Genomic DNA, 26340 nt, shown 5'->3' on the forward strand with positions numbered 1-26340 from the left:
AAAAAATAGCCCGCTGCACCGAGCGAGAGAAGAAGAAGAAGAAGAAGGAGAAGAAAAAGCTGAGCGAGATGTCGGGGTGTGCACAAGTCGTTGGCATAAATGACCTCAGCCTTTTCAAGGTGATTATCATACGGAAAGTAAGTTGGCTAACAAGGTGCCGGAGTGCTTTGCTTCACCCTCTCGAAAGTAGGAGGACAAAAAGATCAGAGCGCCGGTAATGGCTGACTGAATGGCCGGCGGGTAGTCGAGCCGGGTTTTCTGGCTCCTCCTAAATTTTAGAATTAAGTTCCGGCCGAGGCCCCGCAGCACGGGGGCTAATTTTAATTTCCTAATTTTTCCCCACCCCGTGACGCTCGGAATAAGGTAATTTCCTCCCCAGAAGAGAATAGAGGTAATTACTTAACAACTCCCCGCAGCACCCACCCACCCTCCCTCCCTTACTCCCTGACTCTCCTCTTATTAAAAGAGGATCGCGCCCCCGCGTCAAGGGGCGGTGGCATGGGGGTGGCTTTCCTCCCTCCCTCCATCGCGATATCTGCACACGATTTCCGGGGCTCGTCAGCTGCAGAGGGGTGGATTCGCCCCGTGGTCGAGGGACGAGGATGTATACCTAGGCGACATGCGCGAGCTCGAATCGCTCGTCGATCGTTGAAAAAAGAGAATGGAAAAAATTCCGATACTTTTTCATCCCCGTTGCACCGTCCGCACGAGACCCGGGGGTATGATTACCGAGATTTTTAATTACTCGAATTTGTATCGCGTGCCGTCCGGGGTCAGAGCCGAAGTTTTACTTGTAAAAGTGTTAAAAGTGAAAGAGGGCGGTTTACGTCCCTCTGTGTTTTTTCTTCGGAGCATTGCTTTCAACGAGGTTGTAATTTGATTGAAAACGTCGACCATAAGTGTCCGACAAATCAGTTTCGTTCGTTTTACGCGTAGCAGGGTCAAGTGAACCTCGAGGCTGTTCCGGATCGGGATGAAGAATTATTCACCGAAACGAGTTGGTGTGATAAATTCGTGACGAAAGCCGGTGAACCGAGCCATTGAAGCATGGCCGTGTGCACCTGCATGACTGTCCGAAGAATTGAATTACTTATTCGTTGGTGTGTGAAGACGAGGCGAAGCCTCAAAGTCCAACTTTTTACCAACCATAGGTACTCGAGTTATCTAAACAGTCCAATTGTGGAGTCTAGCAGCTGGATCACGGGTGAAAATCGATTGCACATAACCGAAGCGGCATAGTGAAAAAGCACGGTGTGGGAAAAATAATTGGCTCCTCGAACGAGAACGCGGGGTCCGTTTGTTAAGGAGGAATAATACGCGAGGAGCGATTGCTCCAATTACGAATTGAATAAGCCCAGGGAGTTATCGGTGGCGGAGGATTCGAGGGGGTTGTTTTGGTGAATAGGTGGTGGGAAGGAGCCATCTTGCGGCGGGAAGCGACCCGCGGGAGGGCTCGAGCCGTCAATTGATTCGGGTTCCACCATCCTCGGGTTCTCGAAGGGGCGGCTATTCAATTCGAGGGCAAAAAAGCATCCGGAGGGCGCGGCCTCGCTTCGTAAAAGCTCCCGCATTGGCCAGCCGATACGATCTCGTGGGAGTGCACAAGCTCCAGAGCCAATCGCGTTCCGCTGGGTGTGCGCGTTCGCATCGTGTTCCGAGTTCCAGGGATAGAGGGGATGCATCGTTTCGGCTTCCGAGCAGATTGTCCTGTGCCGTTGACTGCTCTCGCGGTCCAGTCACACCGCCACGTTCTCCTCGAATCCATTGCCCACCGTGTGCCTCGATCAGTTGGAATTTTGACGTTTGTGATACCCGAGTGATCGCCCCGACTTCGATTTACCCCAACGGACAGTGAACCGGAACGAGGTTTTCCGCCCTGCCCCCGATTTTTCGCGATGTGACAAAACTGGTTTTCACCGTGGCACTCGTCGCTTGGGAAGAATGTAAGAAGCTTGAGAGGAAAAGTTGTAGCAAATTTTTATTATATTCAAGTGGCGGTTGGTGTGCAACAAGGACACGCGTGTCGTACGGTATCGTTGCTTCGTTTCCAAACTACACCGTCATCGGTGGAATAATCTTCAGTCGCAGTTACAGAGGCGACAATCGGTATCGCCGTACCGCGGTGTTGAAGAAAACAAACAGTATTTTAGAACGACGCAAATCGGTTCTTACGCGTTAATTACCCGACGAAATCATTGAGATTCAACAGTGGCTGTAGATAATTGCGGGATAACTTTCCCGTTTCGTTGAAATTTCGCCAATGATTAGTGGTTTTACGACGAGGAAGACGTTGCAGTGTTGAAAAGAAAATCGATATTGTGCTACTCCAGTGATAAATTCTCCACCGTGATGGTGTTAATTCGTTTTACTCAAAAACCAATTACTTCCGGCTAAACCGATCGAATACAAACAAACAATTGTACGTGGAACTAGCATTTCAACCGGCTGGTCAATGACCGTTAATAGCGGTACGATAATCAACGTTGACAGGTGGTTTTGAATTTTTTTCACACCACTCGAAACTGGAGCCAGCTGAACGCTGTCCGACGGCAAACGATTGCTCTCGACTCCCGATCCAGCTTTGGATTCAAAAATACTCCGAAGTGACGTAGAAGACGGAAATCTTCCATAGAGTGATTTTCAGTAGTAACGGACAGAGCTGTGCAACATGTGAGTGAACTGTGCAAAACGGGTATGAATATCTGCAGAACCCTCGCGTAGTGCGCGTCACGACAGACGGGATGAACGGAAAGTTGGAAGAAAAAAAACTGCATTCCACGGACCCGATGGTTGTAGGAAAAAAGTGAACACCGCTGGACACTGTCGCAAATGTCGTCAAACGAGTTGCCAAACGTTGCCAAGAGAAATTAGTCAATCGTTGGAAGTAATCGTTGCAACGATCAACACCGCGAACGAGAGTATCTTGACCCTATACCGCGGAACGGCGCTGATGATAAATGCGAGTTTTGGAAAAGTCGATAAAGTAGCGGATCTCCGTCGGAGAAGAACGGCGTAAAGTTGGTACCAAAAATGGTCCTCGAACCAGGAGGTGGTCTGTCGTTCCCCCCGCCTCCTGGTGGCGGCTCTTCCGGATCCGGTGGCTCGCTGCTCGCTCCAACCCGCCTGTTCCCGAGGGCTGCGCCCGTCTTCCCGTTCCACTTGGCGGCATGGCATCCGCACCATCCGGTTCTCGGCCAGGTCCAGACCCAGGTCCAGCAGACGATGCATCATCAGGCCGCGGCGGCCGCTGCTGCGGTCAGGTTCTTCAACCACCACCACTCCCACCACCCTCATCCCGCCCTCGGGAATCACCCTCTGGGACCCGGGATCGGGGCTCATCACGCCGGGACTCATCACCTTCATCACAACGCGGATCACGGCGACGAAGACGACGACAAGAAAGGTACGGGCTCCCTTTATTCTCTCTTACACGGACTTACGCTGGTAACGCTGAACGATAAAGCCTGTCTTATTCCCGCTGGGCGATACAAATAAGTCGGGCGTCTCGCAACGCCCGGATGGCTCTAACCTTTTTTCAGTATACCTACACATGCATGCGCTGTATCAATCACCGGCCGTGATGGATCTTTTAATAAGATACTGGTAAATCGAGTGTATCGAATATGTGTAACATCGTTCAGCTGTTTTATCTCCCGGCTCAGATAACAACGGTAATGGTACAAAGTTTCTAGCTCCAGTACCCACAGCGTTTGCACTCGGCTCGGTCCGCTCATCGAGCCTAGAATATACATCGTATACTCGTTGTTGCCGCGTGGGTAGAAATTCCGTAACGGCCATTCCGAAGGATCCTCAAGTTTCGAAAATCGAACCGCGAATCAGAGCTGAAGATTATCGTTTCCCGGATCCGGCTGCAGGCTTGCGAATGCTTCGAAGTTACCGGAATCAGCGTTGGCCACGTCAGGAATCGCTCCTCCGAGGTGAATTGAATCGGGAGCAACGTGAGAAGCCTCGGAAAACCGGGCGATATTCAACGAGGGCGCGGAGCTTAATCCCCCCGAAAGAATAAACAACGGTTAGGAGCGCAAATGGGATCACGTAAAAAACAGATTTCCACCCTCCCGGTTCGCGTCTAACCTGATTCCTCCCGTCGGCGCGGGAGAGATACGGGAACCTCGTTCCCTCACCAGACACCCTCGGTTAAGCGATCCCTGGGGTGGCTTCCGAACGATCTTATGATCGACCGCGTTACCATTCCTCGGGGACCATTTTCCCAAACTATTGTTCCGGTATTCCCGAAAACGGTGCCCCGCCACGCAACTCTCCGCCGAGAAACCCAGAGCGCCAATTTCTTCACCTAACCCCTCCAACAAACTTTCGGATTAGACGTCCAGCTCGTCGTTGCTGCGGGTTTTCAGGGGGTTCGCGGCCGTCGAGAAGCAGCTTCGTTATTTATCACCGCGCAGGTAGGAAATTCGGGAGTGCAGGATTTCAATCGTCGATTCGTATCAATCAGCCTCAGCCCAATTACGTGGTAGCAGCTCGGAGTATACGTGAAAACGCCTCGAGCGGATGTGCTCGGCAGTTTGATTCGGGCGGTTTTTTATTGGGCTTAGAAGAGCCGCTTCGATCGCTTTCCAACATAACATGTGTTCCGATTCCCCGTGTAGGCATAAGCGTATAATTGGCTTTGATACAGCTTGCTCTCTTTCTCCATTTCCTACAAGTGACTTGCTTTGTGCCTTTCTTCGAGACGGCCATATCGGGGTTAAGTTTCGGCGATTTTGCACCGCGTGAATTACTATTCCGAAATTAATTGATACTTTTTCAACGCGCAAATAAAAACGGCGGTGAAACCCTTTACCACTGAAATTGTGAACCGAAGGAAAGCTTTGAAATAATCATTGTTGCGCAACCGTGCGGTCCGTTGTATAGGTACCGATATTCGTTTGTCATATATTATTCAATTTCCGGCCGACCGTATTACTACTGGATCGTCACAAGGCGAACACTCGCTCACGTCATGCCATATTTGTTTGTTTGTCGTTTTCACCATGTAGCCACAAATATCAACCAATTTTTTATTTCTGTATTCAATGTTTAATGCGATCGTTAAATAATATCAGACACTCGTCTCTGCAATAACTGATGTGTTTGCCCGCGTTTAAAACGTTCGGACGATAACGGTATCAACGTTATACGATGCGCTCGTATTTCAACCGACTTATCCCGCTCGCTAACGAAGTCCGTATGTCAGTAGGAACGAGAAGCCAGCTTGTCTTCTACATCGTACATATTTGTGTGACGGGGAATTTCGATTTAAAAATTCACTCCAGAACTCGGCCGATCTTCCAAACGACCTTTGCCAATGAAATATCGGACCGTCTTTCGAGGTTTGTTAATTATTGTTGTACTTTTCGTTTCTTTTTTCGTCGAAACGCGTTCGCCGAGCTACGCAGCGATGTAACTGAAACTCCGAGGCTTATATCGTACCTACACGTATAAGATGTATGCGCCATAGTTGGGAGGCAGTTCTACCGTGGCTAACGAGATTTTAACAGTTGAGTTAAATTGCCGTCGATGGAATAATCACACCGGCTGTCATTATCTAAGACATGTTTTAATAAAAATTTTTCTACCTTACAGCAGGTAACCTACCCATTATACAAACATCTGCGGCTAGAAATATTCGAGCCGTCGAAGCGATTCCGCACCGTTTTTTAAACAATGCCGAAGAACCCATTAATTCGTCTGCAAGTTGAAAAATGCGGCCATAAGTCATCGCGGGTCGTGTGTAAGAGTTTTTTTTTTTGTGTGTGTTTTTTTTTTAAATATAAAATCTGAGGTCAACATTATACGCGAAAAAGAAAAAGATATGCACATAATTCCCTCATAACTGACACGAAATCGTACACAATATGAAATAAGTAGTTCGCAATTTGCGAAATATTTTAACCGAGTCATGTACATGCATTAACAACCGTTCTATAAAATTAATATATATGAAAGAAAATTATACATAATTACTGCAAAACGTGGGGAATTATATGTCGTGCACTGAGGCCAGGATCGCGGGTACATTACTTACGTGTTTTCACATCGCATCGAGTGTGCGGAATTGCTGTAGGGAAGAATTATATCAATATGGGTATATCATTGTGGCACGCATGCAGAAATTGTGCACACAAAGCTCGAGTCCCGCATTCAGACGTGGCATTAAATCAGCATTAATGATTGATTTCCGCCGTTGCAAATTCACGGTATACGTATACACAACATGTAAGCGATATTTATTCAGTTACACTTATTACGGAGCATGAACTTCTCAATTCTCGATCTGCACGAGTCCCGCGGCGCTCACTTTCTCGGTCTGTGTTATACGCAAGCTCACTCTTCGAAATCGTTTCTGTAATTGTCACGACTTTAATGAGCTGAAAATTCTTATCATTGAAGTTGAACGCGGACGCTGTTCGAATCCATTGAAAAGCATACTACGCCCAAAAAACGAAACATTGTTGAATCTACCAAATACGACGACAAAAACGGCGTGTCGTGTCAAAAGATTTAGTTTTACTTTACGCAAATTATTGTTCTCGGGATTTTTTTGTCCGATCGCAAATAACGTTTCTTTCTTCGCCGTATTTGACAAATTCAACGAATCCCTTTTTCTCTGCGTGTACAATATCTCAAAGTGACGTAAATCCGGGGGTGAATTGTGTCGAGTGATAAAAAAATAAAGAAATAAAAAAATGAAATGAAAACGAAATTTCATCTCGAAAAGTAGGAAAGTTCCAACCTCGTACGATAATCGGAATATAATCCTCGAAGAAGCACGAGGCTCGTAATATGCGGCGGTAAACAATTACGGCTAGGAGATTAGCCCCTCTTCCCTTCGCGTATGATTGGTGTCCCTTGGCCTGGCCCAGAGCATTATAAGCTCGTTGTCGGGTTCCTAGGCGTTCGGGGTCCCTGGGAGCTGGAAAGGTGAGTCCCGGGTTCGCGACAAGAAGGCAACAAAGGAGCCGTCGTCGGTAATAACTTAATTTAAGCTCTAAACTACAGTTTAATAATATTCCGAGCGTTGGCGAAGAAGCCGGAGGCCCGCGGTATACTCCTTCCTTGACAATCTCCATTTCCTGCGTCCGTTGGATCGACGTATCTCCGCATGCTTCGCTATGCCCTCTGAATCGCACGTCCAGAGCTTCAATCGAGGAGCCCGCAATTTCGGAGCCGTCGTTAACACTGCCTGTCGTTGGTCAAAACCCGTTTTTTTTTTTTCCACCTGCATGCCGACATAAGTTATTCCTTATCTAAAATGAAATTGAATCCGTTTGAATGAAAGTAGATATGTGTACAACAGTATACGTGCGTGTGGTTGAGAGAGAAAAAGTTGAGAGAAACGCGTTTGGAAAATCCGAACGTAATTATATCATTTTCTAGTAGCAAAAACCGTTACGATTTAACCTTTACAATTATACCAATTTATCACGAATCTTTGGACTTTTTTTCATGCTCTCGGAAGTCTTAGCTACGTCTGATCATTTATTTTCATCATCTTTTCAAGTTACATGCTCCTCTGTTTTCTGCATGCGAAGGTATGAAAATGTACGACCAAAAATTGAACGGAGCAATTAAATTTTTTTTTTTTTTTCTTTTCTGGGCGTGTGTGTCTAGCGATGCCAATTAATATTAATTATGCAAACGTGGCTGAGATGTATAATTATTATAGGATCGCGTGATAAATAACGATTCTAATTATCTGCAAAGAACTAGATATGTATCTCTGTATGTCTGTATACAATATATAATATTATACATCGTTTGCGAAGAAAAAGTTGATTGATATTTCAGCCAACGTCAAACGGCGAAACAATTTGCACGTACCTAATACCGTATATTTGCTAATGATATAAGTATACATCGTATACAGTGTATATTAATTCCGAATCAAACTTTCGTTTCGCGTTCTATGGTTACAGTCTGGCGCATATGGAATTCCGTATGTTCTTGGACTGAATATAATTACAAAAAAACTCAAGCAGTCCCTTGTTATGCAAACTCTACGATGGTAATTATTTTCACATACTCTTTCTATTCACGAACAAGATTATATTACAGATCGAATCGATCGTACCGACTGCGCAAACTTTTTACTTCGCTATCAATTTCCATCGTGTTTCTATAAATTTTACAGTGTGCAGAATTTAATGACGACGATGATTGAAGGAAAAGAGGAAAACCTAAGGTTGAATGGAAAGAGCAAGAAAAGAAGGAATAAAGCGACTACTGCAAATTGTCGATGCCGTGCGACACGATCGCGTAACACGTGAATCCGAAGGCGTGTCCTTTGCCCCCTGATGATTACACGTAGCTCCCCCATTCCTGAGTTTCTTTTTTACCTTTTACCTCGAGAGTGGGAGAGAGAAAGAGGAGAGGAAAAAAAATAAGAAATTTGGTCGAGTGAGCACCGCCAGCCAATAACCGTGAGTCGATATAAATATACCAATAGAATATGAAACGAACTGAACAATCATTATTTTCGGCACGCGTTTACTCTGCCCTCCGCCATCACCGTTTAACGACACATATTCACGAGTCGTACATGTGTATAATATCTATACGTATACGTGCGTGATTCAAGGATCGAAGTAAGAGTTGGATAAAAGTTTTAAACGTCAGAGGGACACGCGTGGTTTATTATCGCGGGGGGAGAGGTGATTTGTTTTTTCGACACACTGCAAAAAATGTCGCGTGAATTATAATCGACTTGACCGCGGTTGAGTGAGAAATTTTTGCTTGACATATCAGCACGGGGCAAAAAAATAACAGGAGCGAACTGGAGCCTTTGCGTATTTAAGTTCACACGTTCGTAGGCCCGGCGACACCTTAATTTTCACGCCAAAGGAAGGCGAGTAAAAAGAAAGAGAAGAAGAAGAAAAATAAAATGAATATAACGAGGAAACGAGAGTAAAAATAAGCGTAGGTCCGAAAGTCACGATCAGGGTTCGCTTGATCGCCGTGGCGTGCTTCGCGGGGTAAAAGAACCGCGTTGCTGTGGTCACGATATGGAATTAGGCGGAAAACAACTGATTGTAAGATCGTTGCAGCTGACGTCGGACGAATCTTGCCGGCAACTCGATGCGGGGCCATCTACGTCAACGTCGACGTCCAATCTTCACGCGCATCCGCCGAACTCGTTTCATTCGACTTGACGTCTCCTTTTACGTCGCTGTAAATCACCATCGTCGCAACAGATAAAGAAAGAGAGAGAGAGAGAGAGAGAGGGACCCTTTACAGCCGAAAACTGGCTCTTAATACCCTCGAATAGCCTGGTGTGGTACCTAGATGTAAGATCTGCCATTCAACGTAATCAACTCGGGAAATCGTTTGCGTATTACTCGACGCGTGAGCTAATTAAACCATCGATTAATGCCCTCAGGAATTTCCGACTTGGTTTTAAAAAAAAATCTATTCTCGGTATTTCTCTACCGTTTGGAAGAAGAGATCAATCGGACAGTGTCTGCACTCGTTTACAGTTTCGTGTTTCACGCTTTGCACGCTTGGAGAAAACTCGCGGTATAATGTTGTGAAGAAGTGAAATATACGGGCTTCATATGTATATCATTATTCAATTCTAATCAAGACTTGTATTCACGCTAACGAAAGTAATTTGTTCTACATTCAATTTGTGGTTCATTATACGCGTGGTACATACACTGGGGGAAATTTAAAAGTAGGAAACTAGATTTCACGAACAATTATTACACGTTCTTATTACATTGATTTTCAGACACTCGATCGTTCGGCCTTATCGGTTTATAATATAAACCGCAAGGCTGTTCGTTGAACCAGAAAATAAACGTACTTTCATACCACTCAGACAAAGTGTTCATTATCCGTAATGATCATCTCGAACACATCAATGTTCACTTAGGAGCGAAGTATAAAATAAAAAGAACAAAAAAAAAAAATACTACCAAGCCGCCTACGCGAGTCTCAATTTAAACAGCTTCGGACTAATCTTTCGATTTTCTATTTCTTCCTCTTTACTATTGCATGTGCGCAAGCTGTCGGAACGAGGGGCGCGATGCGTTCTTGCGAATTACCGCACATGCGCGATGGCTCCCGCATCAATTACTCGCTGCTGGAGGATCGAATGGGCGGAGTATATCAGCGTGAATGTTCTATTTCATCGCAGCGAGTGGGTGACGGTATACATACTTTGACAATACGCGGTGATGCTTGTATCGATTGCCGGACGATATTAACACAGTTGAGAAAACAAATTGGTATTAAAAAAACAAAAAAGAGAAAAAGAAAATAAATAAAACTTTCGCAGTCGTTCAACGGCCAAGATCTGCCCAACTATTCAATACCACGCTGCGAAAATAGCACACACGTACTTGACAAATCGTACAAATAAATACACTTATACGCAACGCGAAACGAGTAACGTCTTCCACGCAACGACGCGTTCGTAACGGGGGATGGAAGAAAGGAATTGTAAGGTGTTTAGTATTCGCCGTGGCACGCAAGGCGGCAGTCTTCCCGCCCTCGTGGCTCGCCGGGCAGCTTCATAACTCAAACTATTTAATTAATGTTTTATCTCCGTTGTATTTTCCTTTTTTCTTTCCCTCACTTTCCACTTCTCTCTTTTTCTTCCGTTGCCTAGTTTTTATTCTTAGGTGGTTCTGTTTTTTTTTATTTCTTTTTTTCTTCTCGTTTCGCTTTTTGTTGTTGTTCGTATTTTTTTGCTCCAACGTCCCACCCGCGCGATAAGCAGGGCACCAATTAGGTGTACCCCACCGACAAAAAGGGCCGGTATGAAGTCAGTTTGTCGCGCTGTCTGTACAACGTATAAGCAAAGAGACAAAAGATACGTCAGCCTAGAGACTAGATACAGCGTTGCTCGGTGAGATAGCGACGATGCGACGGTCCGTTTTTTTACCCTCCTTTTTACTCGAGCTTCAAAGATTTGTACACCCCACCCAATTCCCGAAATCACGCGCGACCGATCTAGGAATTGTGTATACACCCTGACTTTGCCACTCGCGCGCTTATCGCTCGACACTGTGCATGTTATAATGTTAAAGCGTCGCAGCGTTTTCCGCTCTGACAGCAATATTATCATTGATCCAACAATTATAAACTTTACAACGGCGAACAGCTTTGTGATTAAAAGAAGTGCCAACACGAAATTTTTGGGCACCGCATGCGAGTATTAATCTCTCTCGTCGTGCGTGAGTGAGTTCACTTCGCTTTGCGACAGCTTTCGCGTTTGTCAGAGAGCTTTGTTCCTTTCTATAATGCTATCGCGTTTGAAAACACGAAATTGTTTGGGCGAATTTCGTCGCCGATAAGACCGGGAAGGAATTCAATTCAATTACCCGTTTCACCTTACAACCTTATTCGGTAGTTAACGACGAATTAACTTCCGTCGAGCGCTCTTTTCCTCGCCGTTCATCCGAATCGATTATTTTCGGTGTATAAATAGAAATCGCGATTCTGCTCTCGTCTTGTCGAGTAATCGCCGTAAGAGCTTTGAATTTACATGCGTAATAATCGGCGGGACGTCGTCGTTCGACGATGTCGACAAGATTTGGGCCTGATTGGATTCCCGATTTTTCCGCTCTCCTCGGATTACTTCGGTAAACCGAACGCGGATTATCGGCCTGATCCTCGGCAGAATTACAAGCTCTTCGACTACACGAATGAGCAAAAAGTTCGATTCTCGGTCGCGCGAGACGACGCTCAGCGAAAAGAGGCCCGTCCATTATCAGAGGCGAGGCAACCCTTAGCGGTAGCCGGTATTAAGCATGCGAGCTTGACGGAGGAAAAGGGGGTTGAGCAACGGACGCCGAGGTGCCCAAGGATCGCACGCAAAGGCATTAATATATAATTAACCGACCGCGCTCGAAGATCATATCTGAAAGCCTTCTTATCGTCCCCGCGCTGCAACCCAACGGCCAATATACCTACACCTACTTACCTTCACGGTGCACGTTGCAAAAGTGCATACCAGGCTGCGAACACGTGTCCGTAACGATCAACGAACCTTGGATCATCGCGTCACGACTGCCGGGATTTCGGGTCGCACAATCGTATATGGTTTATTTTTACGGGATTTATTCGCCGATAATTCGCGTCGAAATATACCGATGTTTTCAATTTGTTTTTCAAAGATGCGAACGCGTTCGGTATCCTGTTTTATCGCGAGCGCGGCGCGACGTCTTTTATTGATTATTAGATCCGAACAATAACCGGTATTTCATTTCCTACCGTATACAATGCGATAAATTAAGAACTCGTTGCGAACCGGTGGAATTAACCTGCAGACTTGGTCGATGAGGCGAGACAAATTTACTGTCATTTTATTGAAATGAAATTATATTCCGCATGGGTTGTATGCGTATTAATATACCTGTACACACTTGAAAGTTGTTCAACTTGTAAATTAAAAAACTATGATTTACGAGCCGACGTTGCAGAGTCGGAATTCCAACCTCGAGTTTAAATTGAACCATCATGGTAAAAAGTGACGCTGAATTTATTAGGCGATAATCAATTCCAAGACTGCCTCCGAAATTCATATTTCTAATGTCAATTGACCAGCCGCGATTTATTCCCAACGTAATTCTCTTTCCCTCTATACACGGATTAGGACAGATTCGGAATCGAGGCGATTTTAGAAAAATGTCCAACTTTCCTCACGTATTATAATTGGGCGGAGAAAGACGGCGCGTGAAAGCTACGCTGCAGCGATAAATTGTTGAAAGTATTTTTTGAAAAACGTTGCTGGTACGGTGCGGCTGGTTCCGCCTGGCGGCGTGTATATCGGGGCCAGGCAGCGCCGACCGGTGTCTGAGATATTTAATTCAAACTCGTATCCGATGTGAGAAGAAGAACAAGAATAAGGAGAAGGAGAGGAAGAAGAAGAAGAAGAAGAAGAAGAAGGGCCGAGGGCGGGGCGAGGCAGTTCTCGCCAAGGGGTTGGGGTGAAAACGGGCGTCAGAAGGATTGATGGCGTCTAGATGCAAATGCGGTAAACTCGCACGCAAGCCGAACGAACCCACCTTCCGACGCCTCACACCACTTAACGCCTTACAGCTTAATAATCTCTCGCAGCCAAGTGACGTGCATATTGCTTTATTATTCAACTTGTTTCGGTAAATGCGTGTGTAGAAAAAAAGGCAACCCGCGCCCCGCCGCGTTATCCTTAATTTGACATTTTAAGGGTATATTCGAACCGCTGCCTGCACGCGCTGTCGAACGCTTTGGGAAAGAATTAGGAGGGCGGAATAGACCGGCGTGACGAGAAGAAAAAAAAAAAAAACATTTTTTTAACGACCATCGATGTAAGACCGTCGATAATCAATTTGGCACTCCGATGCGTTGCACTTCTTAATTAAGCTCGTACAAGTCGTGAGCTCTAGGTGTAAAATATAACGACAGTATTATTGATGCCGGTGATTAGCGGTTGATGCTGAATACATATTTATTAGTCGTATGGATAATAATTATATGCACACCTAGTTCGTGCCCGCGTTACATTAAGGTTGCGGTGTGTAAGGAACTGGCCCGAGGTGAACGCTGTGATCGTTTAATTAGCGCGTTCCGAGCTCGAGGTAAGAGCGGGGGATGTGATAATTGCGTAATTTTCATCTCGAAATCTAGCCTGTCCTTAGAGGCGGATACGACTCGGTTTAGTCGAACGAGTCTTGGAGGACGAGCCAGAGCTCGCAGCTCGCGCTTTCAGCGGGAACACTTAAGCGGCACTTTGCGCTCCTGGCTCACACTTTACGGGGCTTAAGTCAGAGTTTAAACTCTCGCTCCATATTCCGCAAAATTTCAAACCCGCCGCGTGCAGCGCGCGGTCCAGGAAACCCGAACCTTGCCAAGAAGGCCATGTTTTATGCATCGCGGGGCTTAACGAGCGAGCAACATTCGCTGCAACTTCTTTCCGCAGAGCTATGGAGAAAACGCAATTTCCGGATAGTGAAACGTAGAGGAGGTGCCTGAGGAAAATGAGGAAATGTTAAACCGGTGAGGGCAAAGGTGGTGTTTGACCAACGCGTTACATATTTCACGCGGCAATGAATTGAGTCGACGAACTTTTCGTCCGCTATATATCGAGTTACGTTTCCCGCTCGCACCTGCAGCCGTCAAATTTTCACCCGCTGCCAGGCACTTCTCTCTCCGTAAGGTGTATAACGCCGCTTTTATTCTCTCATCTCGACGTGTCCGCGGATAATTTCACTTTAATTGTACGGTATTTTCGGTGTACGAGTCGGCTTATTAAACGCCTTGAGCTAACACGCTATCCCGTACTTTGACTATTATCCCTATATGCTGCGATGGTCGTACGCTCGTATAACGTTATATATTATACTGTAACACGTTTCTCTCCTTTTTTAATTTTCGTTATTATTATTCGCTTCTACGTAGGTATATAATATATGATTTTAGTGCTGCGACACTAAATTACATCACTAAGTACTTCAGGGACCGATCTATCGAGCGCTTCCAACTTACACGTAAAAAAGTGAATTAAAAACTATTGTATTATTGGTAAGCGAGAGTTTCCTTTTCTTTTTTAAAGCTGAATAGTTTTTTCTTTTCTTTCGTTGAAATCATGACGTTAATCGTTGCAACGAAACTCCGCGTAAAGATTTCATTTACTGAGAAAAAGAAAAATAAATTTATGTGGCTAGAAGGAAGGTATTTATACATAAAAAAAAAACATTTTCGTCTTCGCTCGATGTGCAGTAAAAAAAAAAAAAAAAAAAAAAAAAACCACGACCAATTCGTAACGTTTATTTTGAAACCTTATATAAATACATCAGCGAAGGGATGAAAGAAATTGGTAAAAAGTTGAAGTATAATGGGTTTTTCCAGATAAAAAGAAAAAAAAAAAAACGTATGGGAACAATAAATACGAAGTATACAGCAATTGGAAATAATTAGCGACACGCGTAAGCAACCGGATACAGGGGACCGAAAAATATTACATCCCTGATCACGATCGGCCGCAGGATTAATTATTTTCCGCGGATTCATCAGCTGCATCGACCGGATGTCAATGATGGATACTTAAACCGAGTGTCTCTTGTTTGTCGCGGGCGTTTATTAGAGAATATAAATTGTCAATAATAACAGTCCCGATAGACGGTGTCCCGAAGCGTCCGGAGTCGGGGAGCCGATACAAATTGTTTGTAATTACGCGGATTAATGCATACGTTCGAAAATAAAGTAAAAAGAAAATATTCGCCGGACGAGCCACTCGCGTCGATCTCCCCTCTTTTATCCGCAAGAAGCGTCACGCTCGTAACGCCAAAGAGGAGAGAACCGGGAGGGATGGAGATCCGGAACGCGAGGAACAGTGCCAGAAGAACGGAGGCTCAGCTCCTCCTCGTCGTACCTCCAGCACACACGTTAAAGAAGCCGGAGGAGTTAATTTCGTTCGAGATACAGCGACCGGCAGCTGCTGCAGACGGTCAACGAGTCGGCCAAGATCCTCGTACGCGTGTACGATCGGTTATACCTATTTTTTCCCCCGTCCTGCAGAAGCGTTTCATCTCACCTAGATAAAGTATCGCGGGCTTTAGACGTTTCGTCCCGTTGCCTCCGTGGCGGGAAGAATTAGTCCTCGATATAAGCCGCGGGGGAAACTGTGGACGTATGGCATGTTTATCGCGCATTTCTAGGATAATTTTTGTTCAAAATTCCCCTGCACGTGATATCCGCCGCACTGGGTACGTTAGGTACGTGTGAATGTACACGAATGTATACACATACGTAAACGCCTTTCGTAAGCGACAAATATCTCCGGTTAATTTAAATAAATATCCGTTAAATAACTCCCCGTTATATGTTATATACCGCACTGGGCGAGAAACGCTGCAGCGCAGCGTCCGTAACGCTTTTGTATCGCCTGAATTCTTTTCGGGGCATATTATACGAATGTACGATAATTTTCATATTTGGTATCACCTAATTAACCGTCGAACGGTTTGCTCCGTCTTCTTTTTCCTCATTAGGCCCGGACGATGGAATTTCGTTGAGCGACACGAGTCGGGGAAAAACACGCTTCGCGCGCTGCCGTATCGGTGATAAATAAAAGAAAAAAAAAAAAAAAAAATGTGAACGGATAGAAATGCGGGATAAGCGGGCGGAGGGCGGGAAACGCTGGGTAATATCACGTGTCGCGATGGCGTATGATAGCTGATATCGTTTTCGAGGCGGGATTTTTCAGACATTCAATTTCAAAAAGTTGAATTAAAAGAAACGAGGAAACGGACCGACGCCCTTTACGACCCCGTGAAAGCACCGCCTTTACGGAGTCATCCGTTTTCCCGAAATTGCCGAGACTTTCTAAATAAAGTTCAGCTATTTCGGCCGGGAAGGGAAAATTACCCCCGTCAAATTCCGCGAGTCGACAGCACGAGCCGCGCTCTCTGTCAGACGAACGTAACTCTCGAAATCGCAGACAGTCGATATACTTGTGAAGGAACTTGAAGATCATCCACTGCAAAAATTACGGCTATTCAAATTTCCTGATAACGAAATAATAATGTAAAATTATATTATAGTTTGCTTTGTCACGTGCAAAAATTGCTTGCGAAAAGTTGCTTGTATTTATAATTTTTTTTTCTTTTTTTTCCATTGTCTCTCCTTGTTTTTTCCCTCTATTCCCGAGCGGCGAAAATAGGGGAGTCGAGATGCTTGGTCGATACGTTGCGCGTCGCGTTCGTTCAATTCCATATTTTTCCTCGAGAAAGAGAAGGAGAGATAAGCAAGCCCCCCACCCTGCACGCGGGTCCATCATAATTCCGGATCTTTTATTCAATTCTGCAAAATAGCATTAGCATACATATAGGTCCAAAACAATCGAGAGCAGAGATCCCTCGATTGATAATGCGGAACGCAGATAGCCGCTCGTAAAATCATGAAATTCTATGTATATTCAATATCCGCCTAGCGTTTGTTTCTTATCGAATAGGGTCAGGGTAAGGGAACTAATTTTATTGACAATGCGATATGCAGAGATTCGATTCTTATTCACTATACCTTGTACGTAATACTTTGCGCCGGAAAAAAAAAAACGTTTCGACAATACGTTTTTCTCTTTTCTCGCTATAATATTTTTTTACCACCGCATTAAGCGATTTTCGAGTAAGATTTATACAAACATCTAGTACGAATCGCATTAGCTACCTTCAAAGCTCCGCCTGGTGGATAATTTTCAACTACAGCGTATGATAAAAAAAAAAAAAAGATTCACTTATTGTGAGTTATCTACAGAGATACACAATTAATCGGTAGTTACGATCTTGCTAGCCTGCTTTCACTCGTAAGAGCTTACTCAAAAGCTTCGTAAGTTACGCAACGCACACTCTCGGTAAAATAATTTATCACGGTGATTGAAATTTAATTACCGTCCGGTACGGTTGTCTAAAATTCAGAAACACTTGTGCCACGAACCATCTTCGGCATCGATTATATTCTACGCTCGAATAATTGTTTCGAACTGCTAAATACGTGTAATACGATGGGGGGGAAGGGAAGCGAAGATGGAGAAAAAGAATTCTCGCGTGTGTAAACGATGTAAATCCCATACGCACGCATGTCGCGAGTACTCATTACCGGATTTTTTTCTTCCTGTTACAGGGTGCGACGGTGAGTCGGACGAAGGTGGAAGCAAGCGGCGAAGAAGTAGAACCAATTTTAACAGCTGGCAATTGGAGGAATTGGAAAGGGCGTTTCTGGCCAGTCATTACCCGGACGTATTTATGAGAGAAGCCCTGGCGGTGAGACTGGACCTGAAGGAAAGTCGCGTCGCTGTAAGTCGATCTGCAATTCTCTCTTATCGAACCGATTCCCTCTAATATACTAATTCCATGATTCCGGATATCGTTGAAGGATAATGGGAGGTGATAATCAGCTCTGCGCTTATTTCCGAGCACCGCGATTCTCTCATCCCGTCTCGATTCGTCGACGATGGCGGGACGAATCCTTTTTCCCGCGGTATTTTTTAACTCGGGATCCGACGCGGCGCGTCTCGGGGCGGGAAGAAGAAAGGATAAAGTGGCGTTTTCGCTGCCATGTCAGATTCGCGTGCGTTCCGATTGACTTTACACATCGGGCGAGATCCCGGGAGTCGGGAGATCAAGAGGGCCGATAGGCGTGAATTTAAAGTGACTCGGGTCCGTTAAGGGTCGACTATGGTCCGCAGTGACGCCCCGAGGGTGCGGGATAGCCGCTTTCTATAACCTTTGACCCCCGAGACTCCCCAGTGGGCAGTTATCCCATCTGCTCTTTCGCTCTCCGAAGTTGGATGCCTGCCCGAAGAAAAACATCAACGATTTCCTCCGAGCTATTCCCCGATTCTTCTTTCTTCAAAAACCGCTTCGTTCACTCTGCAGGCGCATTCGTCTGACATTATGGGAGTTACTTAACACCTACGCCGGCCATTATCGTCTTCAAACTTTTCATTATACCCGCTCAGATTTATTATTCTTCACGCTTACCGATTCGCCCAACCATCGATTATGTGGAAGCATCTTTCTCGTTAACTTGCGTAACTTCTCGAAATTTGAATCTCCGGCTGCACTTAGTTGTGACTAATTATCCTCTCGATATTTGTAATACTTGGACAGTTGAAGCGATGGACCGAAGACTTTTTTTCTCAGTACGTCCTCATTTTTATTCTCGAATTCTAGAGACTGTTTATTTTTTCATTTTAAAAGTAATAATTTCCATCCACGAGTAACAGTCGTACTAATATAAGAGTATCTAAATTTATATTAAATATTATACCATATTCACCAACGATGTTCAGGTATTTCAAAACACTCAAAAAATGAATTATTCATCAGCGATGCCGAAACAGAAAACAAATTTTAAAAACTTCAGCAACTGTACACAGCTTGCGTTATAACCGCGATAGAAAATCCTGTAGAAAAATATTCGAAAATGTTCTTGACGCGATCTGCCAGAAATCGGAGTCCTGTCAGCGGGTGACACTCGAAACTCGGAGTCGGGTGCTTCTATTAGCGTTTTGTCGGAGGCTTACTTTGACGATTCGGATGCTGACAGACGCGCGCCAACTGTTCAAACGAGTCCGCAGAGTTTGCGTCGAGGTTGAAGATAAGAGTCGCGTCTTGATTATCGTCTGGGTCTGGACCCAGGGGAGAATCCGTCGATGTGCAGTCGGGAACGCTGTTTCGTTATGTCCTTATCTAATCAGCAGATCCCTAAACGATGTCACCGACTGCACGAAACGTTATCCTGGGGATCGGCATGTGTTCGTCCTGCGAGTGTCCTCCTTGTGTGCGTGTGACACGTACTGACCTAAACGGTGCGCGGACAGAGTCGTACACATGCCGAGGGGCGATTGAACCGTGGCGAGACTCGGGACACATGCGCCATTGTGAAAACGCATCCGAGCGCATCAATGCGCACATAAATATGTCCCGGACCTCGGTCAGCTCCTGTACCCTGCGGAGCCAACCGTAACCAACGAAACGTGACACGTCGCGTGTCTGTGACGTGCTTTTCCAACTTTCCGGAACTTGACGGTTATCACCTGTGCCATCCCGCACTCACCGCTTTAACTTGTATCGCTCGTTGGTCGGTTTCAACCAACCCAATTGCATGCAGCATGCTTTCGGTTCCAAGTGTGATCACGAATCACTGGAAATTTAGCTCTTACAATTGCGTCCTCCAGTGTTAAGAACGATTTCTTACATAGTGGAAAATACGTTGGCACTTGCGAAAGGACGCGAGTGACGCGATATTTTCTTACGATACTGTACCGTCAAAGAGTTACGCTCACTTTGAGCACTGCAATTGTGAAAAAAATTGCTTCCGAGTTCCTGGTGTCGGTAACAAGTCCTAATACTGACTGTAAACACCCCTCGGCTTTGAATGGCACGAGTCGACTGACGTGCGGACGGATTTCGTCTGGCCCTTATTACAGGCTCTATGTCTACAGACGTATCTAGGTACGCGGTGCGATCGTCGAGCCGTGAAATTGACCGCCGTGTCACCCTCCGCTTTCTATCCAGCTCCGAATGGCTTCGGAAGAACAAGCTTTTCGTCGTTGGTTCACGGAGTCTTACCACTGTCACGGTGCTTACTCTCAAGCCTCCAGATGCATTCGCACGCGGAAAGTAATGATTAGCGAATTTCGTTTTCTTGTGCATGGTGATGAGAGGAATTAACGACATCAGAGTCAGGGCGGCTAGGTGGTCTAGTGGAGTAAGGCTCCGGTCAAGCATCTCTGGATACCAGGTTCGATTCCTGGCTCCGCCGTTAATTTTTCGAATTTACCAGTTTATCAAATTTATATCTTCAACATTAGCGAATTTCGTTGATGATTGTACGAAGGACCGGATGCGGACAGTACAGAAACATCACTGGCGTAGAAAGGATTGAAATAGGGTCACGCGAGAATTGCGAGGTGAGAAAGAAAAGTACCGCACGCGGAGTGTAGTTTCTTCTCCATTTCGAATCGGGGGCATTAGGTATTTCGGGTGAAAAAAGCACCGGCCACGAGAGGAAAATAGCGAAATTAGCCGGGGTATCAGGGCGAAGATCGGCCTGAGTCCTGTTTGGGAAGCATTGAACCGAAACAAGTGTATTAAGCGAAGAATGGGCTGTGCAAGCGCACGCGGTCCCCGTAATGCGGCGGTACACGGCAGTCAAGAATTAAGTACCAAAAGCTCGCCGGCTAATTCCCTCCGTAATTACAATCACAACGTTTTCTCATTAGCCTGAACCAGCGCTCGAGTGTTATAAAACACTCTTCGCGAGGAGCTTGCGGCCCGAGTTGCTCGCCGAGAGCTGGGAACCACCGTAAGTCTATTGATCTGAGCCTCGCGTGCACCAGCGCCACTTACCGCCCACGGCCACCCCCGCAACTGATGTCTTCATCCCGCACCAATTTCGCCGCCCCGACCGATACCGGGTCCCACAACCGCGACTTAACGACCCGTCTCCGTCGGCCGGTTCCCGGAGGCGATTCGCGACGCCGGTCTCGAGCTTTTCCTCGTTTTCCGGGAGCACCTGCTCTTCGCACACGGTCGACGCTTTTGATGCGCCATAAGCGTGCGTTTCTCCGTTCTTGTTGCAGGTGTGGTTTCAGAACCGTAGAGCCAAGTGGAGGAAGAAGGAGCACACGAAAAAGGGCCCCGGACGACCGGCGCACAACGCGCATCCCCAGAGCTGCAGCGGGGAGCCGATTCCTCCGGAGGAGCTTAGGAGGAAGGAGCGGGAAAGACGGCAGAAGAAATTGCTCAAGGCTCTTGAGAGACAGCAACGGAAGCTCGCCGCCAAGGTAACAATCGACGCGTTCATCACGGAATACAGAATCGAGTGGTAAACGGAACAGGGAAAGTTTTACGCACCTTGTGCAGGATGACGTCAAATCCCGCCTGAAAAGTGGCCATTTCTTTTCGTCTTGCACGTTGCACGCACGCTTCGTGAAGCCTGTTTCAATAATCCCTTCGAAAACTGGTTTTCTCTCCAATGATTACGAGCCACGCTGCTGCAGTCCTTGCACGTTTCGTCGGATCCTCCTCGTCTCGTTCCCAGCACTTTTGATGTCCTATTCGCGAATATATACCACGAGATACAATAGTTCAGGAATTGAAAGTAGGAACAAAGAGATTAACCCCTTTCCGTACTATTTAGCTCGACCAAGCTCGGGCCCAAGAGGTAACTCGTGACTAACTCTCGTGGCGTACCGATAGGAACTGACATTCAATTGCGACCGTTATATTACCATGTTTACTTCCACGAGCCTGGCTCGTGATGTTTATGTTTGGCCCAACTATCTGTTCACGAGCCTGGCACGTCTTATTCATGTTTGGTCAAAATCTTCGTCACGAGTCAGACTCGTTAAAGCACGGGAAAGGGTTAAATACGTCCGAAGAACCTTGAATGTTACGGTACACCGTTGGAAGAATTGAACTGAACATAATGTCCCAGTAGGTCCACTTCATATTTGTGTTATTTTCTTATATTTTTGTTACTGAATGTGACACACATTTTTATAAACTTAACATTTAAATTGTCCCATCAACATTTAATTTGTAATGTTCACTTAGTAATACATTAAAAATCGATTATAACAACCCAAAACTTTTGGTGGACCTGTTGGTAAATTTTTTTTCCAACCGTCTACCTTGATACTATTTTGTTTTTCTTTTCAATAACGCTTCGAAAGCCCGATTGTTACAGGCACTTTTCTCACACGTAGTAAAATGTGAAATTTTCAAATACCTTTTCCTCAAGCGCTCTTAAGATTTCTCTAAAAAAAAAAAATTGATACCGTACTCCAATATGTACCGTACCTGCAGGTGCTCTTTAAAAAAATCGCGAAAAGCCTCGTCGTATGAAAATCCAAGCTAATGAAGCGTCCCCGACGGATTGTTCCAGGGAATCTCTGTGGACCTGTCGACTCTGAGAGCGGAATGGGAGTCCCGAAGCGCAGCGGCGTCTGCGGGAGGTTCGCTGAGCCAGATAAACGGGTCGTTCGGTCACCTGGGCAACGCCGAGGGCAGCGTTTCCGGTTCCGGGAACGACGTAAACGAGGAAATCGACGTAGTCGGAGGGCTGGACTCGTGCAGCGAGAGCGGCAGCGAGCAAGTAGATTCCACGGCCGACGGTTCGATCGACGGTGAATGTCACTCGAGGTCCGGCGAGGTGGACTCGAGGCGGCTTCACCCGGGCAGCCACGGACAGACACCGAACGGTCTGAACCTGAACCTGAACCTTAACCACCAGCAGGGGATCCATCATTGGGGTCTGAGCCTCCTCGAGCGAAGGCGAGAGCTGCAGGTGAACCTGGGAAACGCGGGTCTGAATACGGGGGCGAACCACCTCCAGGATCAGGACCGAAACGGGGACGAGGAGGTGCAGAGCAGCAGCATAGATCTCTCGGTGAAGGGGCGGGAGGAGAGGAAGAGGCTTAACCCCTTCTCGATCGACAGTCTCCTCGGCAACAACAGGGTGCCGACGCCTGGTTTGCAGAGTCCCCGGATGAACTGTAACAACAATAGTAACGGTAGCAACAATTACAACGGCAGTAGCAATACCAATCACAATAACAAAAGCAACGTATGCGGCGGCAACAACAACAACAACAGCAACAACAACAACAACAACAACAGCAGCAGCAACAGCAACAGCAACAACAACAACAACGAACGTTCGATCACACCGACGAACGGCACTTCATCCCCGATATCGCCGCTTTCCCTACCCACTTCGCCCTCGACTACGTAATAATATGCGCCGGACGAGGTGACGGGGGGAGGGACGATTTTTAAAGATTTGAAAACGAAAGTGTAGGCAATAGGTGTATACTATATCACTTCCAACATATCCGCGTACGTTTGTATTGGTCATTCAAGTCGTATAATAATACTGTATACTTATGTAGAGGGAAGAAGAGAGAGAGAGAGAGAGAGAGAGAGAGAGAGAGAGAGAGAGAGAGAGAGAGAGAGAGAGAGAGAGGATTTTGAGAGAGAGTTTCGGTTTCAGCCTAGACTGAAGCGGTGGATATTCTTCTCATTTCTCCCTTTATCGATATGACGTAAATAATACGTTATTAGAGTGTGTGTGTACGAAAAATGAATGAATATAACATTATTACCTAGATTTAAAAAAAGGGCCGGATCTCCGAGGCTGAAGAACGAAAGACTGTGAATAAATAATCGATTCGAACCATATGTTTTATGGCTCGAAGCTAGTACTTTATGTTTCTATGTATCGAATTATTATCAGCATCATTATTATTATTAATATAATTATTATCATGATTATTATTATTATTATTATTATTAGTATTATTTCGTATGATTATTATAACGTATAATGTGCAATAACACGTGTTTTACCGCGATAAAGTACCTATTACAATATATATATTATACGCGTGATAATTCTGCCGCAGACTTATAATATGACACCTGTATGCGTATTATGATTTAAAACGTTTGCGGTAAACTGTATTTAATGTAAATAGTGTAGAAATTATATAAATATATGAACATATATATATATATGTATATATATATATATTATATATATATATGAATATAGGTACTTAATTAACTGACCTAATGAAACTGAGGTGAACTTATAAGGAAAATGTTCGTTGTGAGAAAGGAAGAGGAACAACACAAATCGAAAAAACGCCACAAAAAAAAAAAGGAAATACCTAGTGTTCGAATTAAATATATTATTTAAAGCAATAGAAAAGGGTCTCGAATTGTACATATAATACGTTTACTTATAAACATAAATGTAGGTCTATCTACGACATATTATAATAGAGTGGGCTAGAAAAGTATATCGACGTACTATTCCTACGCACGAAATAATTTCCGATGAAAAACTTTGGCCAATTGGCTTGCGTGCGAAGATGCCATAAACGAATTCTGCAAAAAGAGAAGACGAATGAAGGAAAGAAAGAGAGAGAGAGATAAGAAAAAAAAAATACAAAAAACCAAGTACTGTATATCCATTCTAAATATATTAATTTATTCTCAAAACTGTGTTTCGTCATTTTTTTGTCGTTCTGCATGTACGCGTCTTTTTTCAAGGAAACTCGGAGTATAATTCATAGCAGCTGGATTTGTAGAAAGGAGAAGAAAAATTCAAGAAAATAGACAAATAGAGAGAGAGAGAAAGAAAGAAAAAGATAGAGTGAAACTCATTACCTCAGGTTGAAAACTCTCGAGAGAGTAATTTTAATTCCGTAGCAAATGAGAATCGCGAAAATTGTCTATGCGGAGAAGAGAGCTTTTCTCTTCTCTAAATCTCCTCCACTTCTTCACCGAACTGAGAAACTCATCGCGGGGTTTTCAGACTGTCCGCCATTGAAGTGCATTCGCTGCAATTTTCACAGAGCTACACAATCACCGCGAACTAAGACTGTTGCTTGCACGTTTTACGACGCGCTTGTCGTTAGTCTCGCGTAATTCCGAATCCGCCGTTAGATACGCCGACTTTTACTCTCTTTCTGCGGTGCCAAACGACGCCAAGGTGTATCGTCAAACTCGGAGAGAGCACATCGGATGATGATTCATGATCAAGAACTCCGCGTTCCACGGGCCGATAATCCAAGTTGTTAACCCGAGGAAAACCTTCGGCGTAAAATGGTATAATCAATCAATTTCAACCATCCAACAAACCCATCAGTGACTATTGGTTCAAAAAAGAGTCCATGATTACAGGTTATAGCCTCTGAGCGTGCTTTCATCGAATATCGATACAATCTCGTCAAAAGCTTGCAAATACAACGATTTCCTGTCTGTTTAGAACGAAGAGAAGAACGGATTTTTCTCCGCTTTAATACATGGAAAAAATTATGAACCGGAAACGACTCTTCTGTGAATGAGGTATGCAAATGACGTGAAAACACTTGCACTGTACGAAGTCCTCGTTCTTAGGCGACTAACGGCTGCCAGAGTCGAGTCAATCAGCCCCGGGTTCAAGTCCCGTGCAATTCAGACTTGGGCTTGCGATTCCGCGTCCGGAATGGTCCGTATTTGCGTTTACGATTGCGCGTTTATGCTCCGCGCGCCCATGACGCTCCAACAAAGGTCCATTGTGTCTTCGAGTCACAATAAGATCCAGCGTCTCGGTGTACGAGTCCGAAGTTGGCCGGTCTCGACGGGGAGAGAACTCAATTAATGAACGATTATTTCCCGCTCCCACTTGGCCGCATTGTCCACGAAGAATGGAGATATTAATGTTCTAGCCTTTCAAGTCGCGACGCGGTCAAGATTACTGCCATGCTCAGGGTTTGTAAAATCGGACGCTAGCCTTTTTAACCGTGTGATTCAATTAACTGCACCGACAACTCGGATTAACCAAAGTCACCGACTGCTTGCTTGTGTGTCGCGTTTTACTTGTAGAGTTGCGGAATTTCACGCGGCCATCCGTAACGGTAAGAAAGCCGTCAACGAAACCGTTATGCTTATATTGTTGAACCATTTTTGCCCGCTCGAATTAATTTGCCAAATCGCGAGGCCAGCCGATGGTTTCATGTTTGAAGAGTCCTTCCTTCAACTCGCTGCTTCCATTTAATCATGTTTCACTCATGTTTTCCCCCATCCTGTCCGTGATTCATTGCCCGAATCGTCTGCACCGCAACGAGACTATTGTGATTTGAAGCTCGTTACAGGAATTGGATAATTAAATGCTTCTTAACTTCTAGTAACCAATGACGGTGTTTTTGACGCTATTCAATTTCTCAGCCACGTAAATTGGCAACCGCGACTTTATACCCATTCGACAAACGTTCGGGCGAAACATCTCGAGCCAATCTCGTCCTGTTAGTTCACAATTACGTTTTCAGAATCTACGGAG

The 26340-nt window shown here is 45.3% G+C and overlaps 1 protein-coding gene across 2 annotated transcripts; it reads left to right on the forward strand.

The window, feature by feature from the left end:
- The first annotated feature begins 1725 nt into the window (after window positions 1-1725).
- Window positions 1726-24449, forward strand: LOC124292907 (uncharacterized protein DDB_G0287625-like). Of its 2 annotated transcripts, XM_046731535.1 has the most exons (4): window positions 1726-3403; window positions 17626-17798; window positions 21092-21295; window positions 22399-24449. In XM_046731535.1, exons 1-4 carry the CDS (start codon window positions 3031-3033, stop codon window positions 23245-23247), a joined length of 1599 nt encoding a protein of 532 aa, XP_046587491.1. In that variant the 5' UTR covers window positions 1726-3030; the 3' UTR covers window positions 23248-24449. The 2 variants fall into 2 exon arrangements, with proteins under 2 accessions (XP_046587491.1, XP_046587492.1); XM_046731536.1 differs by lacking the exon at window positions 21092-21295.
- The last annotated feature ends 1891 nt before the right edge of the window (window positions 24450-26340 follow it).

This window comes from Neodiprion lecontei, chromosome 2, assembly GCF_021901455.1.
Source record: "Neodiprion lecontei isolate iyNeoLeco1 chromosome 2, iyNeoLeco1.1, whole genome shotgun sequence".
NCBI classification, from domain to species: Eukaryota; Metazoa; Arthropoda; class Insecta; order Hymenoptera; family Diprionidae; genus Neodiprion; species Neodiprion lecontei.